The following is an 18,075-nucleotide window of genomic DNA, read 5'->3' on the forward strand; positions in this document are numbered from 1 at the left end:
TTCAAACTTTATTATCATATATGAATTAATATTTTAGTTTAAAAGTAAATATTAAAAAGAACATATTAAATATTATAATGATAATAAATCATGTGGTATGTTGATTTCAGCACTGTTTAAAATTAGATGTTTGTGATATCAAAATATGTCTATAATTTCGTACAAATTAAGAACTAAAAATATTAATATTGACAAGCTAGAATATAAAATGAAGAACCTTGTATCTTTTTATTTTGCTGAAATATGGCTTATGTGGTGAATCAAACACATTGGCCCTGTTCAACTCCATACAATGTATGATGTGAATAACCAATAAACAGCCTAGAATATCTTTAGAGTAGTTTTATCAGCCATTTTAATCTTTGAAAAATCTGCCATGTTCTTGTGTTGTTTCAATCCAAGTTTCCAACGAAGTAGGTTGTGTCTGTAGTCTACTCAAACTTTCATATTTTTTTGAACTCTAAATATATGTTAGTTACAAAGCTTAATAAATTATAGTGGAATTCAGTAATATCAGTGTAGTTATTTATTGTTTTTTGGTTATTCAACTGCATATAGAAAACCTAAAAGAAAATTTGATATCCTTCTTGTGCAAAATTTTAAAAGGCTTGTGGAAGTTAAAAACAAACAAAACACTGAAATATAAAAAAAACATACATTGTTTTCTCAATGAAAGAAAGAGCCTACATAGATAATCTGAGTGATTAAAAAGAAAAGAGATTAATGAGAAATAATACACATTATAAAAATAGATATGTGGACCATCCAAAGTACTATTGTGTTCAATTTGAAAGAGATGTGAGAAATTTAATTACATACAGTTATGACAGAAAGTGTTCATACCCCTGCGTTGTAAGTAGTTTTTTCCTCATAACTGAAAAAGTATCACAATTAGGATAATGAAAGTATGGTATATTATAAATATTATACTAACACACATCAACATAAATTTTTATGTACATTGAATGACAAATAAACTGTTTATAAACAAATAACCAAACATAGGAGGGGCAGAAAGTGTTCATGCATCTACTTTAATGGTCAGTTGTGTAGCCTTTCAGATGAATTACTTGGCACAATCTCTCCTCATAGCCATCCATTATTGCTTGACAGTACTTGACTGGTATTTTCTTCCATTCTTCTTTACAGAAGGCCCTCCAACTCTTGCAAGTTTTTTGGATGATGCTGATGAACCATGGTCTTCAACACATACCAAACATTTTCAATTGGGTTGAGATCAGGTGACTGCAATGGCCACTCCAGAACACTTATATGGTTCCTCTGCAACCAGGATTGCACATATTTTGATGTGTGCTTAGGGTCATTGTCGTCCTGGAAGATCCAACGACACCCAAGTCACAAGTTCTGAGCATCATTCTTGATATAAGTGCTTAATGTATCAACATACTCTTCTATTTTCATAATTCCATTGACACGGTGAAGGCTGCCTACACCAGAAGAGCTGAAGGAACCTTGTAGCATGATCGAGACATCTCCATGTTTAACTGTAGGGACGGTGTTCTTTGGAAAATTTTGTTCCCCCTTCTTATGGAAAATATTGCAAACATCATTGTGGCTGAAAAGCTCAATTTTAGTCTCATCTGACCAAAGAATACTCTTCCAATAGGTAAAGGGTTTATCTTCATGCTTTCTTGCATACCTCAATGGTGCTTCTAAATGAACAAGCTTTAAATATGGAGTTATATGAGGACGGCATGCTTTTAACCCAGAAGAGTGTAACATGTTTGTAACTGTAGAGGTGCTTGCTTCAACCCCAGTTTTCCTTACCAGTTTCCATATGTCATTACATGTTAAACGAGGGTTCCTACTAACTTTTCTAAGAACCTTCCTCTTGGTTCTCTCTGGAATTTTGGTGGGGCATCCAGAACGAGGGAAGTTAGCAGTTAATCTTATAAGATTAAACTTGACAATTATGCTTTGAACAGTAGATTTCGGCACATTAAGTTGTATAGCAATACTGGAAAGAGACATGCGAGACTTGTATTTTACAGTAATTCGTTTTTTTTAAATCACTTGGACAGTTGTTTCCTGTTCATCATGATGACCAAGCAGATAATGATGGAGACGGCGCTAAATTGCCGGAATTACATTTTTTACTGGCTAAATTCCAATAATTAGCAACCCAATGTCTTGTTCTGGAATGGTCTAATGTAGTTTATTCGCCAAACTAAACAAAATTTTTACGGGAATATTAGTTTTTTCACACATTCTGAACTGTGCGAACACTTTCTACTCCTCCTATTTTTGGTTCTTTGTTTATAAACAGTTTATTTGTCATTTAATTTACATAAAAATATATGTAGATGTGTGTTAGTATAATATTTATAACATACGTCTATTAGCCTAATTATGATACTTTTTAAGTTATTAGCAAAAACCTACTTGGGACTCAGGGGAAGGAACACTTTCTGTCGTAACTGTATGACTTAAAAACCTTAGAAAACTAATTTGAGTTTGTAAACTTAATATATTTAATTGTAAAGAAAGGAAGTAATATATAATTTTGAATTTTTAATCCTAGACATGGTATGGTAATCAAAGTTTTATCCAGTATATGTTTGTCATATGACAAGATTATTTTGTGCCAAAATATTTTTTTATGAGAGATGATACACCAGAGTTTTTTACAGTTTTTTAAAAATGTAATCTTTGAAAGTGATTTTGAACAATAATGTTTTATCAAGTAATTTTTTTTCATTCATTAGGTGCTGCAAGTGTTGCTTTTGGTGTCTTGAGAAGTTTCTTAGATTTATCAACAAGAATGCATACATAATGGTAAGGTTTCTGTAATGTGATAAACAAGAATGCTTGTGTAATGTTAAGTCTTTATTGAGGCATATTATGTAGTGTTGTTAATGTTTGATACATTTCCAACAGATTGCTGTATATGGAAAAAATTTCTGCTCTTCAGCGAAAGATGCTTTCCTGCTGTTAATGAGAAATATTGTAAGGTAAGATTTTTTCTTTCTTGCTAAGAAAAATTGTTTTGTAATTTTCATTTATTTTGTATTTGTAAAACATGTAAAGTGAACTATATTGGTACAAGTTATTGTTGACATGCACATTTTGCCAATATATTCTATTATTCGATGGAGTTTAAAATTCTGAAAGAATTTGCCCTTTTTTGGCTCAGATTTTAAGTTCACAAGACCTTAGGAACAGTTTATAAATGACCCACATTCACAGAGCCACTTTAATGCAAATTTAATTTCTTTTGCAAAGTTACAAATGGTAATTTGTAGGTTTATTTATTTGTGTGCTTTAATGTAAATCAGTGCCCAATTCCAAAATGATACATTACATCTTTTCACATAAAAAGTTATTCTCTTTCAGTATTGCCTTCTGTATGCCAAAAAATTTGTTTGCAAGGCTTGAGCTCCTACATACCTTACAACAGTCTGATTCACATGTGACTTGCATGCAAATCCTCAGGCAACAGCTTCAATCAATAAGAGTGCAACATATTTTCCTAACTCCTGTGACTCCCTCTATTCAATTTTACTGAACTATCATTTCTTATTTGGCAGCACTCATGTAAATATGATTTTTGTGCTCTTTGAATTTAATAAACTTTGATTTTTTAGTTCTTATTTTGAGGCTGATTTTCATTTTTTTTTCTTCAAACTTGTGTTTGCTTTTCAATTTTATGTAATGAATTTCAGAAGTTCAAGGTACCATTTCATATATCATATCTTCTACTAGCACACCCACACAGATTATAGATGGGAATGACTCATCTTTGGACTTATTGGCTTTCATTTCTTGTGGTATTGATGATTATGTGAATCAAACTGTCTCCCTTGATCTTATCTCTATTCCTCCTGAACATACCAAACCTGTTTGAGGTGGCAATGATTCTGACAGTCTTTTTCTGACACCTGATTTTGCCATTTCTTTCTGTGACCCTACTATGGACTCAGCTGAGAGTAGTACAGAAGTTTTAGACATGATTTCTCAGGTATTTTCTATTTTATCCATTTTCCCAATTTTGTATGATGCTCGTCCTTTTTTGTTGCATATTATCACTTTTTTTTCAGTATCTGGTTCTCCCCTATCGTAAATATTAGGGTTCACGTTGAGTATTTTGTTTCTCAAATAGTTGAGGTTGCCAGTGTACTTCACTTTCCATGAGCTTTGGATCAATTTTCCTTCACCTACCATCAGGCTGAATGCTTGTTTTTTGACTCTCAACAGTTAAAATCGATCCCATGCCCAATTTTTCCACTTTCGTGTTACCATATTGACTTTTCTAAAGTACTTGTCTACTACCCTTCCCCTTTCTGAGGACAGAGATCCTGAGGGTTTTTTGAGGGATTACCTCTCCCTGATTATTTTCAAGTTGGCACGTTTTTTTTCTTCCACTCTAACCTTACGCACTTTCTTTCTCTGGTATTGAGATCTCCTGAGAAGAAACATAGTCTTGTCTCATGTGTGTTTACCACCTCCTTACCTTCAGAACTCATATGTAGTCCCATTTCTTCAAAGGTATGCTTTTAGTAATATTCCTGAGACATTGGAATCCCATGTGGAGTTGGTGTGACAGCACATTCCCCTTTCTTCTTTGGTGAATCATTTGTCTCATTCTGAGCCTAGACATGCCCCAATTATTGTTTCCCATCCAGATCCATCTCAGTCTTTAGCTATTCCTCCTTTAGAGGGTTCCTCGTCTCAGTGTTTTATTCAACATAAACTAACATGTTGTCAACAGTACTGGTGACTACCTGGAGGGTTTGTGTCCAATAGGGACTCACTCATCCAGTTCTGTTCCTCTTTGGCAATGTTTTGCTACAGATATGTAGGTTATTCAGGTTTTATCCAATTGACTTGTCCTACAATTTCTTCTCCATTATCTGAGATACCTGTTTCCTTTCCATTGTCTCAGAATCCTACACAAGTCAACATCTGTCTAAGGCAATACAAGATCTTCTCTTCCAGCAGGCTATTGAACCTATCAGTCAAGTTTCTCTAGCTTTTTTTCTAAACTGTTGGTAGTACCCCAAGAAAACTGGAGACTGGCAGCTTGTGATCAGTTTGTCCATCTTAAATGGATTTTTGATTATATCCAAATTTACCGTGGAGTCTTTTCTCACCCTCAGATGGACTTCTCCAGGTTTTGGGATGATTAAGGTAGACATTGCAAATGCTTATCCCATTATCTTAGCTGTCTTCAGTTCATTCATCACAGAGTAGTTTATCAATTTTGCACCATGTCCTTCAGACTTATTTTGACCTTGTTTGCCTTTTGTCAGGTGGAAAAGGCATTCATCTGACATTTACATGCTCAAGAGTTGCACTTCCATCATGACATGGATGATTGGCTTCTGTTGACTCATTCAGAAGAGAAATTCACTCATCATACTCATCAGCTGCTTCTGGGGGCAGTTTGTGTGGGCTGGTGAATCAAACTGGAGATGTTATTCCTTATACCTACCCAATACCTTGTCTGTTTTTTATTATTTTTATTAACACTCATCTCAGTTGATCCTAACCATTTGCTTTTTGACTTAATTTAGTGGAGCTTTCAGTTCTCCACACTCTTACTGCTCTTTATCTTTCTTAGATTCTCTCACTTGTGGGAATGTGGTCTCCAATGAAAACTCTTATCCCTTTCGGTTGAGTACAAATGTGGTCTCTTTATGGGACTCCACACAGCAAGTGTAATCTTGCACAGGATCCATTGGAGGCACCTATTATCCTTGTATAGGATCTGCATTGGTGTTTAGACAAAGTTCACAGATTGGCAGGTGTTCCACTTCTTCTATCTCATCTGAATTTATATATCTTCACAGATAAGTTCAGTGCTGGGGGTATGGGTCAATCAACAGGAAGCTTCAGGTTGTTTGTCTCCAACAAAAAGATCTTTCCATATCAACATCATGAAACGTGGCAGTATGTCATGCCTTGGATAACTTTCTTCATCTTGTCAGGAATTGTCTGGTCATGATTCATTCTGATAATTCTACACTAATGGCTTATCTCAGTCACCAAAGTGGTTTCCATTCTTGTTCCCTTTGTGGTCAAACCTTGGATATTCTTTTTCCAGGCCCAAAAGCTCTGTTTTCATACCTTTGTATGTCATGTTCTAGGTGCATTCAAACTTGTTGCAGATCAACTCTCCTGTCCAGAAAACGTTTATCTGATGGAGTGGTCTCTCAATTTTCTTGTTTTTCGGTGGTTTTGCTTATAGTGGGGTACTTCTCACCTGGATGTATATGCTACATCTCTCAGTATCAAATTACTTCCATTTTGAACTCAAGTTCTTGACCTTCTTGCTCTGCCTGTTAGCACTTTCAGTTAAGATTGGACCAATAAACACCTGTATGTTTATCTTCTCATTCTTTTTCTTCACAAGGTGATCTTGATCATCAATGCCACTCCATGTCAAGTTCGTCTGATTGCTCCTTACTAGTTGGCACAGTCATGGTTCCTGCAACTTCTCCAGTTTCTATCTGCTCCTCCATTACCTTTTCCTCTTATTACTTCTGTTGTTCATCAACCTCTTCTCACAAGCATTTCATCCAACCCTTTCTATCCTTCATTTTTATGCTTAATTTTTTATCCAATCCTTGGTGTATAGATACAATTTGTCCTAAAGGTTAGTTTCATTTTTAGCTTGTTTAATTGCCCTTCCTCTCAGGATGTTTATCAACGTTTGTGGAACATTTTTTATCACTGATATTTTGGTCGGGGGTTTCACCGTCTAGGCTCATAGTTACTCACATTATTGACTTCCTCACTTGGTTCTATGATCATGTGTCTTCTGTCTCCTAAACTCTGGGTTATTGAGCTGCCTTATCCCACTCTTTTAATTTTTCCTTGTACTGTAAAGTTTTTACTTCTCCAACTGTTTCATTCTTGTTGTGTTCCTTCCAGATTCATCATCCATCTCAGCATGCTATCCTTCTAGATTGCTTCCATTTGAACTGCTGTGCTTGTGCTAGATTTTTCACTAATCCCTTAAGATTTATTTCCTTCTTCTCTTAGCCTGTGGATGTGATAAGTCAGATTTATATGCCATCAATGTTTCACTTACTCTGTATCATTCCACATATATCCTCCTTGTTCAGTGTGACTTTCCTTCTTGCCCATTTTTCTTCCATTTCCCATCTTCATCCTTAATCAGATCCAAGTAGGCTACTAATCTGAATCTGTACTCTTTGTTGTTATGTTGTTCACAAGGCTTTCTTTCTTTGTCCCAGTTCTTGCCTATTCATTTTTTGGTGGACATCCTCTGTTCATAGCCTTTCTCCTCCCTTTCTGATCATTTGGATTTGGCTTTTGATTTGATTGGTGTATATTCCCTTATCGTCTACTTCCTGTAGTTTGTTTCATTTATCAGATCAGGTGCTTACTTTTTTCCTGGTATCTCATTTTCATTGTTCCTTGTAGGAAATTCTTCATTCGGTTATGTGGACTATCAGAATATGTTTGTATCTTTCTCTTCAGGTTATGATCTTCTGCAGCCATTTTTTGGACTTCATTGAGACTGTTACTGGGTGTGTTATCTTTTATATCTATATTTCATCTTTTTTAGGAGTTTTTTTTTTCTTTTTACACTGTCTAGATTCTGCATTGTAAGGCCATGTTGGCATAACAATTTTTCATTTTCATGCACACTGCTGAGACAGGGTGTTCCACAAGATCACTTGTAAGTTTGTCCTCACAATATAACAATAATGTTTTTTCATTAATATGTCCATCCCAGCATTTACTCACCCATGGACTTCTTGGGGACAACTGCCCTTCCTACCATGCCTTGAATTAACTAAAATCAGATGTGGTCTGCTTTTCAAAATAGGTGATTCATGGTCACCCATTAGACTGTTTCAGGTGTTGTTGCTTTTCCAGACTTTCAACCACAGTTTCTTCCTTTTTTTCTTCTAGTGAAGTATGGGAGTCCTTACCATTTTCTAGTTCCAAGCCACTGGAGTGGTGGACCATGGAGGCATCCTCCTGAATGTGATAATAAAATATATGCATAGTGATAAAATCATCCAGTTAAGAGTAAGGTGGTGGTTTTCTGTTGATGTAGATGACTAATTATCCTCCACTGTATACAACTGGATTGAGCCATCAGAATTGCAGTTCACTCCTTTGATTGGGATCTCTCATTTTACCCCCACATGGATATTGGTTTCAAATGGTGGATATAGAACTGAACCAATCAATGTAAATCCTCACACATGTATTAGAGGTGGCTCTATTTCCACAGTCAATTATACTCTTGTTCCTCTATCTTTGTTGTGGGTCATGATGGTGAGGCACTTGCAGATTAATATGGTTCTTCCTTTTACGCCATCCTTCAATGATTTTATCATACCTAGGATGTTAATGCTCTAGTGGTAGTTTCTGTCAGTTTGGTTTTAAGTAAGATGGTTTACATTAGGAAGACATCTGTATGATATCAGAAGTCAAGTTCCTACATTGGTCAATCAGTTTCTTACATTGCTATTCTGTGTCACAATCATATATCAGGGAACAAAATTCCTTCTGACCTGAGGTGACCTGAACTTGAGATGAAGATAGTATGATCCTCTTTCTTAGTCCTATCAGTTGATAGGGTTTTGGATTGTAGTTGATTTGCCACCAGTATGATCCATTTTCCTACCTCCACATGGATTTTGGTTCCCAGTGGCCAGGTTTGGGATTATAATTGATCTACCAATGGTTTGATCCTTATCCTACTCATGCATGGATATTGGTTCCCAGCAGTCAAGTTTTACATGCATTTGACTTGCCATGTACAATACATCATACCCTAGCTACTCTGCACCTTGGGGTACATCATTTTACTCCCACTCACAGGGATGTACTCTTAAGGGATTGATATACCAATATTATGTGGTTTGTATTATTATCCAAATATGGATATGCTCCCTCCAATTTTCTGCTCATGTCTGCAACACCTCTTTCCACACTGGGTAATGATTATACCTCTGTACAAAAAGTACTTACCTCATCTTACCCTTTCTCCCCACTGAAAACCAGTGCTTCCATTTGTCCACCAAAACTTGAAGTGATAATTTCGTAGAATTGAATAGAGGGAGTCACATTCATCAAGAGAGTATGTCATGCTCTACTTAGTGGAGTGCTGTCACATGATTATTTACATATAGAGGGTGACACTGAACAAGAATAGCTATTTATGTGAGAGAGGTAAGTGTCAATTGAAAATATATTTTCAGTATAGGAAAATTATAACTTAAGGGTCCACTTTCAGGGAATCTCCATACTGTTTTTGCAAAATGCCCAGTATCTCTTAAGAAGGAAAAGCTTTATCTTTGAACAAACTTTAGTGCCAAGATGATGCATTTGTACCACTTCGAAGTTCATGAGTCCATTGGTTTAGGAGAGTTTTTGGGAATCCCTAGGTTCCCCAATGGGTTTGGTAAAAAGTTACATTTTTTTTGCATATCTTGGGACAAAAATGATTTTGGAAGAATTATGCAACAAACTTGTACAGACTCTGTGTCATATTATTATTATACTAGTTTGCTAGATTTACTTTCATTACCAAATATACTTGAACATTTCACGAAATGAAAACATACTAAGGACTTGTGAAGCTTGCATAATGTTTCTCACTCTTGAAGTTTTCAAAATTTGATAATATTTAATATGATACCATTTTTTCATACATCCATCATAGCTCAAATATAAAAACTGTGTAGAGAAGTCATTCTATAAACAGCTTAAGAATAGTTTGATATTTTTGCACAATGAGCGATATGTAATTCAGAAGTTATGCTGCAGTTTTATTCGTCGTAGACACGTTTGTTTTATTAGGTGTTTAATGTTAAAAGTATTTAATTATAGGAAGTACAATATTGGTTACAGGCTACAACATTTTCTTTGTACAGTGGAAGAGGGATTGCAGCAGTGTGAACAAACAAATTATCCAAATTTATTATATGCATATTGAAAAGTATGAAATTTTTTTAAGCTTTGAATGCTATCTGTTGCATTCATTTAAAATTGTTTAACCTTTTTTTGTCTTTTTATAATATGGATTAATTTTTCCTAATTAATCAGTAACTTATGCATGAAATGACTTATAATGCTGTAACTTGTAGCAGGAACTTCTGTGTGTATATATTATGTATGTATGTATGTATATATTATATCCATAATTTCTTTAGCCAAAACAAAACACATTGAAATTAAACAAAATATGCTGCATTTTTTAAAAAAATATTCTATGGTACAAGCTACAATGTGGGATTATAAAATGTATCCTAGGTTTTGGAGGTAACTGAAGAGGTAAGACCCACATTGAGGTGAGGATACGCCATCTGTCAGTCTTAACCTCTCATTTGCTAGTCTCACATAAGAAATAGACACAATTAGACTAGAAATTAGGAGAGTGAAATGTGGGTGCTCGACCCCATAACGTGCAACATCTATATCACCCTCCACTATCTGCAGACAGTTGTGGGAAGGTGACTGCTCTCCCAGGTTTCAAATAAAAATAAGAAAAAGATAAAAATAAGGAAACAAGGTACTACCATTTGGGGGTAAGATGAAACTTGTGTCTTGAAGTTGCCATTCCTTCTCCCAGTATGGTAGAGGTCCTAAATAACACGACATTGAACCATATCAGTATACTAAATTTACTGAGACTGTTGTGCTTTTATATGCTGCTCAAGCTGTACATCTGCATAAAGTAGTGCCAAGTTCTCCAATGATCTTATTTTTAACTAAAAATAATTATTAGTAATTTTTAGTAAAATTTCTTTGAATTTATTTGGTACATTTTTGTATTTATTACATAATAGTTTGATAATTTTATCTTAAAATTTCTTTATTAAATCCATTAACTATTAATTTTCGTATCAGTATTTCAACATTATTAGTAAAATATTGCAGTTTATTACAAATTTTACAGTATCTGAATAACTGCAAAGTTACAATGTTTGTAACAAATGGGTATGACACATTACTATTTAAGGAGGGTAAACCACAAATTGGAAAGTCAACATCTCTTCTTTTCTCAAAAATATCAGAAACTTAATATATCTTATGTTTTTGGAACTATATTTTCTTTTCTACAAAAGGATAACAATATTGTTCTATTAATGAATTTAAAACAAAGATTAAATCTTTGAATGTTGTAAAATCAAGTGTTTGAATACTATTTACATGCTGACACTTTCTTAGACATTCTAAAATAGGTTGTTATTTCTTATTATCCAAAACACGTCTTTTATTGTTAATACTTACATTTCCTATTTTATGAAGTAAAATATTAAATAATTTATTTAATAGTGCAGCCAGTTTGATAATTGTTTTTATTGTATTGGAAATACATTTAAACTTAATTGAAGATTTATGTAATTTTGGATTAGCATGAAGAAATGGCAAATCTAAATAAGAATTATGTTTAGAAGAAAATTTATGATAAGCTTTGATAAAATTATTAATTACTGTATTTTTGGATTGGTTAACAGGTTTAAAAGTTTGTGTATTATTAACTTCTTTTATTGTAATTACTCCATGGAACTTTTTACGAATTATACCAATGTTACAGTTAGCTTTATCAATAGGAACTATAATATTTCTCTTACAGTTCTTGAATCTTATTCTTTAGCTGATGAAATGATAAATCTGTATGGTATTTTTTAAAATTTGTTGGATAATTTCATTTTTAGTTTTTTAAGTATATATAATTTCCATTCTAAAAACCATTTAGGTGGAATAAGCTGTAATACAATTAAGTTTCAAAAAAAATATTCATCAATATTTTTTCAAGAGATTTTTAGAATATTATTTTTATTACATTTTGTTGCTATTCTGTATTTAGTTCCTCTTTTGATTATTTCACATAATGTTTTGTCTTTTATAATATCTAAATTACTAGTAATAATATGTTTATGAAATCTATCAACAAATAAACTATTTCACATTCATGAGGTAAATTGTTAATATCACTTACATTTAAATTAACTAAACTTTTATAATTATATATTAATTGACAAATTGGAACTTCATATTTATAACTGATGGTTGGTCTTAAATTTTTATGAGAAAGAATATCTTTTAAAATTGATGAATAATTTTATAAAGCTCTAAATCATTGAATATTTTAAGTCTAAAATTAATTATCAAATATGAAGGTTTTATTTTCTGTTTCTTTTTTTTCAAAACTTGAAACATTAACTTTTAATCAATATTTTATAATGTCTGCAAGTGTTTTGCATGATCATTTCAAAAGCTATATTTATTTATTACATTAAGTAATACTTTTTTTTGGTAAGATTAAGTTCGTAAATATTTTTAAGCAATAGTTTATGTATACTAATGTTAGTATAAAAACTATTATCACCTATCTCAATCAAAAATGGCATGCACTCTTAAGACTCCCAGTGTTGACACTTTCCTGTGCATTGAGCAGGTACATCAACTAGGAATTGAATAACATTCCAAATTTTGTAATACTTCAAGTATTGTTTTATGTTATTACTGGGATAATATATCTAACATTTCAATAAAAATATGGAAGGCAATTATTGTTTAAACATGAATGTTTTTAAGATATTAAGAAACGTCTTCCCATCTGTTGTATTTGTAAATTGTATGTATCTAAAAGTTTATAAAAAAGGTATTAATTGTAAAAATATCTTGTATGTTTGTTGTTTTTCTGTAAATACAATAGTACTGCCTGTTGTATGTCTATGTGACCACGTTGCAGGGTATGGATGGACCTTCATTCAAAATTTGTATGAAGGTTCTTTAGGTCCATTTGGGTGGCTTGGCATGGCCAGGTGGTTAGGGTGCTTGACTTGTTATACAAGGGTTATGAGTTTGGTTATCAAACCAAATGTGCTTGCACTTTCAGTTCTGGGGGTATTATAAATCCCACTGTTTATTAGTAAAAGAGTAGCCCAGTTGCAATGGGTGGTGATAACTAGCACAGATAGCCCTTGTCTAGTTTTGCACAAAATTAAAAAAAATTGTATGGGGTACATACAAAAATTCAGTTTTTATGAATGTTTGTACATTTTTTACCACTATGTGGCCTCTTGTAAATAGATCTTTACCAGATTTAATATGAAGGTTCATTACATTCATGAGGGTGAATATACAAATTTCAAATTACCATTTTGTGTTTTGCAGTTTTTCTGAGCTTTTGGCATTTCTTGACGTTACTTTGGTGTGGAGGTTTATTGGGTCCATGGAGGAGATACATGCAGATTTTCAGATTTGCATATTTTATTGATGTTTTATCATTTTTTTACCACTACTTTGCTTCCTGTTGATGGATCTTAATCAAATTTGATACAGAGGTTTATTTGGTCCATGGAGAGATACATATTTTCAGATTTTGTAGTTTTTATAGACATTTTTGCATTTTTTTATTACTACTTCTCGACCATAAAATAGATCTTCATTAAATTTGGGATGAATGTTTATTATGTTAATTTGGGGAAACATTAATTTTTAGTTTTGCATTTTATAGTTTTATGAGCATTTTTGCACTACTCACTACTACTTTGTTTCCTGTTGACGATCTTAACCGAATTTGGTGTGGAGTTTCACTGGGTCAATGGAGAGATACTTACAACTTTTTAGATACTGTATCTCCAATAAACCTCTATCTTTTTTTCAAATTGCTGTTATGTACCATGACTCCTATCATAGAATAAAGAGATCTAAAATATAGTAAAAAAAACTAAAGAACATAATGTATAAAACTAATTTCAAGAATGTATATTAAGCAGCTATTTATTAAGAAGTTAATATAAAGAATCTAAGAAGTAGTTAATGCTGTAAACTTCTTGTCATTTACTTTGGTACTGATATTTGGCTTGGTTTCAGTTTTTACACAGTTCATCCCCTCGGTGTGGATTCCTGTACGTGGTGAGGGGACCTCCCAGGGAAGGTTCTGTTCTATCTGGTTACCTTCTCTGGGATCTAAACATCCACCCACGTGTTTGCCGTGCGTGGCGACCCGTGAAGGGGAGGAGACGATCCTGGTGGTTGAGGGGTCCAACCCTAACACACCAGTTTGGCCTCGAATTCCTGTAGACGGGCGGCCTTTGGGTGGCCTTCCTTGGGTCAATCAGCTGGTCCACTTGGGCTAGAGTCAACCAAGTACCAGTGTTGGAAGTTCTCAACGGGTGTTGTGGACATTGTGCCTGATGCTGGTGTTTGGGTATAGTGCTCACAAAACCCTGGCGTTGCTGCATTGTCCTTGCGTGACTTTGTAGTGCGTCCCCTTGTAGGGGTCAGTGGGTACCGAAATTTTTCCTTTTTCCTATGGATCCTCCAAAAAATTTAAATAAAATTGTGAATAAACAGTCAATGGGTAAGCGACCACGTCTTGAAGACTCTGAACAGCAATCTTCAACATCAGTAACACATGTACCTCATTTTCTTATATTACATTCTCTTTCGGAAAAACCTTTTGGGCAAATGTCCCCTTTTTTTATTCAGAAGGGACTAGAGGGACTTGCTGGCTCTCCAAAGTCAGTAAAGAAGCTTCGATCTGGTGACATATTGGTGGAAACATCCACATCCCAACACAGTTAACTCCTCTTAAATTCAAAGGCAATTGGGGATATACCTATTGAGGTTACACCTCATGTACTTTGAATTCTTCACGAGGAGTTATTGTTGAAAGGGGATTTGAAGAACGTTTCCGAGTCAGAGATTCTCACTGGTCTCTCCACTCAAGGAGTTTCTGCAGTGAGGCGCATCTCCACTCGCAAAGATGGAGTTACACTGCCAACAAATACCCTCGTTTTAACATTTACTTCACCATGTGCACCTGCCACCATCAAGGGAGGTTATCTCATTTGCAGAGTTCGGCCATACATTCCAAACCCTCTTCGATGTTTCCAATGTCAGAGATCCAGCCACTCAAAGACATCTTGTGGTTCCCTGACATGTGCTCATTGTGGAGGCAAGGACCACGATGCCTATGACTGTGACATGAACCCACATTGCGTCAACTGCAATGGTTCTCACCCCTCTTACTTTCATTCTTGCCCAAAATGTTGGAGGAAAAAGAGGTGCAGCGTTTGAAAACCATACATAACATTAATTATCCTGAGGCTCGGAAATTGCTATCCACCACTCCATCTCGGACATATGCTGCTGCACTTCATTCCACAACTACAGTGGGAGTGCAGACAGATCTCTCTGTGCCTCCAAGAGAATCGTTTTCAAAACAAATGAAAAGCCTTTTGACCTCCGTGGTTAAAAAGGTTGATGAATCGACTTCCACACCCATCTCTGTTCCTCCCATACCTTGCAACAAACTTCAAGATCCACGTCCTTCAGTTTCAAATACAGGCATTTCTTCTGATACATCTTTTTCTCCCACCACAAGAGACAAAACAATTATTCGTTCGCGTCCTCAGTCACTGGATTCCCCTTCCAACAATAAAAACCTGCCCACCCGACACAGAGCAGGATCCATGGAGGTTGATAGACCTCCTCCGACTAGAGACAGTAAAGAAAAAAGACGTGGTCGCAAACCGAAGGGTTCTCCAGCCACTTCACCTACCCGTTCTTAAAAAATGGCCACCTTGATACAATGGAACTGTCGAGGTTTACGTTCTAATCTGGATGATATCAAGACGCTGATTGCTTCCTACCATCCTGTTTGTCTTTCTTTACAAGAAACATTTCTCAAAACTGCTGATACTGTCTCCATTCGGCAGTTTTCTCTGTACAGAAATGACAGGTTGTGTGATGGTCGAGTACATGGAGGGGTGGCACTGTTGGTTGATCAGCATGTGCCCACCCTGTCTTTGTCACTCAACACACCCTTGGAGGCTGTAGCCATCCGTGTTTCCTTGGGTCATACCATCACTGTTCTCTGTACCTGTCCCCTGGATAGACATATGATCAATCAGATCTTGATGCTCTCGTTGAACAATTGCCATCTCCATTGCTAATCCTAGGGGATTTTAATGGACATCATCCCCTCTGGGGAAGTGCTATTATTGATGAGAGGGGCCGATCTGTAGAGCGGATGCTCTCTAATCACAATCTTTCTCTTTTCAATACTGGTTCTTCCACTAACTTTCATGCACCTAGTCAGTCCTTTTCCGCTATTGATCTCTCAGTTTGCTCCCCTTCATTATTCTCCCATTTTTCATGGAGGGTTGACAGTAATCCACTGGGCAGTGATCATTTTCCGATCCTTTTGAGAGAGACTGGCGTGGTCGATGCCACCCTACCAGCGTGCCCGGTGGAAGCTGGATCAGGCAGACTGGTCCACTTTCACTGCTCTCGCAGAACTTGATCCTGCCATCATAAATCAGCCATCAATAGACGACTGTGTAGCAGCGGTAACTGACTGTATTACACATGCAGCTGCTCAGTGTATTCCTAAAACCTTGACACGTTTTCCACGATATCCTCGTCCGTGGTGGAATCCTGCTTGCCACTTAGCACGGAAGGCTCAAAAGCGGGCCTGGGATACTTTTCGTAGATATCCCACACTTTCAAACCGGGTTGCTTTCCAGCGGGCCGTGCACATGCTAGGTGGGTAAGGCGTCACAGCCAGAAGGAATCTTGGATTAAGTTCACAACCAGTATATCTTCTACCACCAGTTCCAAGATCATATGGGACAGGATTGAAGGTTAATGGACACTACAATTCTATCCCCTCTCGATCTTACTCTCTGATGGTCAGGAGGTGACTGATGTTCGGAACATCGCTAAGACTCTCGGTGAAAGCTTTTGCCGGGTATCTCGCACTTCTGCTTGTTCCTCCACCTTCCTGGCCATCAAGACTTGGGCAGAGCGATTACCTCTTTCCTTTCGAACTGACTGTTTCTTTGACTATAATTGTCCCTTTACCCTGGTGGAACTAAAAATGGCCCTTCATCGGTCTGCAGGTACGTCTGTTGGACCTGATGATATTCATTATGATATGCTGCACCATCTATCTCCTGCTTCTCTTGATGTCCTTCTGATTGTTTTCAATCAGATCTGGCAGGAGAATGTTTTTCCTGATGCCTGGTGCCAGGCTATTATTTTACCTTTCTCTAAGCCAGGGAAAGATCTCAAGATTCCTTCAAACTATCGTCCAATTGCTTTGATGAGCTGTCTCTGTAAGACATTAGAAAGGATGGTTAATGCTCGTCTTGTTTGGTTCCTTGAATCAAACAACCTCCTCTCGCCCACCCAGTGTGGGTTCCGTCGACAGCACTCCACCACAGACCACCTAATTCCTCTTGAAACATCTATCAGAGAAGCTTTTCTCAACTGCCAACATCTTGTATCAATATTCTTTGACATAGAGAAGGCTTACGACACAACATGTAGGTATGGCGTTTTGTGAGACCTCCATTCATATGGGTTACGTGGCCATCTACCTATGTTTATTAAAAAATTTTTAATGGACAGGAGATTCCAAGTTCGTGTGGGTTCGACACTTTCCCGTTCTTTTGTACAGGAACTTGGAGTCCCTCAAGGCTGTGTATTGAGTGTTACACTCTTCAGTATAAAGATAAATGCCATCACTGAACAACTCCCTCTCACTGTTGGGAATGGGCTGTATGTCGACGACTTTCACATCTCATGTCAGTCATCAAATATGAGATATATTGAGCGGCAACTACAAACCGCCCTCAATTGTGTACGGAAGTGGACTCTGGGGAACGGCTTTAATTTCTCTCTCTCCAAAACTGTATGCCTGCACTTTTGCCGTCGACAGGGTATTCACCCTGATCCTGAACTTCATATCGGTGAAGTTTTGCTGCCAGTGGTCCCGGAGACCAAGCTCTTGGGGCTTATCTTTGATCGTAAACTGACCTTTATACCACACTTAAAGCAGCTTCGGGTCAAATGCACAAGAGCACTGAACATCCTCCGTGTTTTCTCTTCTACCAGTTGGGGGGGCAGATCGCTGTTCAATGTTAAAGGTATATTGTGCTCTTATTAGATCGAAACTCGATTATGGATCAGTGGTCTATGGCTCTGCCAGACCCTCGCCTTAAAGATGCTGGACCCGTTCATCACCAAGGACTTTGACTCTGCACTGGGGCTTTCCGTACCTCTCCAGTTCAAAGTATATACATTGAATCTCATGAACCTTCT

At 36.1% G+C, this 18,075-nt stretch overlaps 1 protein-coding gene across 1 annotated transcript in view; it reads left to right on the top strand.

Moving 5' to 3' along the window:
* The window catches only part of LOC143245025 (choline transporter-like protein 2), a 115,896-nt gene that overhangs the window by 85,949 nt on the left and 11,872 nt on the right, over nucleotides 1-18,075 (top strand). The window contains 2 exon segments of the mRNA XM_076490796.1: nucleotides 2,727-2,796; nucleotides 2,899-2,972. Of these exon segments, the coding sequence (XP_076346911.1) occupies nucleotides 2,727-2,796; nucleotides 2,899-2,972 (144 nt within the window).

The sequence above is a fragment of the Tachypleus tridentatus genome, chromosome 2 (assembly GCF_004210375.1).
Source record: "Tachypleus tridentatus isolate NWPU-2018 chromosome 2, ASM421037v1, whole genome shotgun sequence".
NCBI classification, from domain to species: domain Eukaryota; kingdom Metazoa; phylum Arthropoda; class Merostomata; order Xiphosura; family Limulidae; genus Tachypleus; species Tachypleus tridentatus.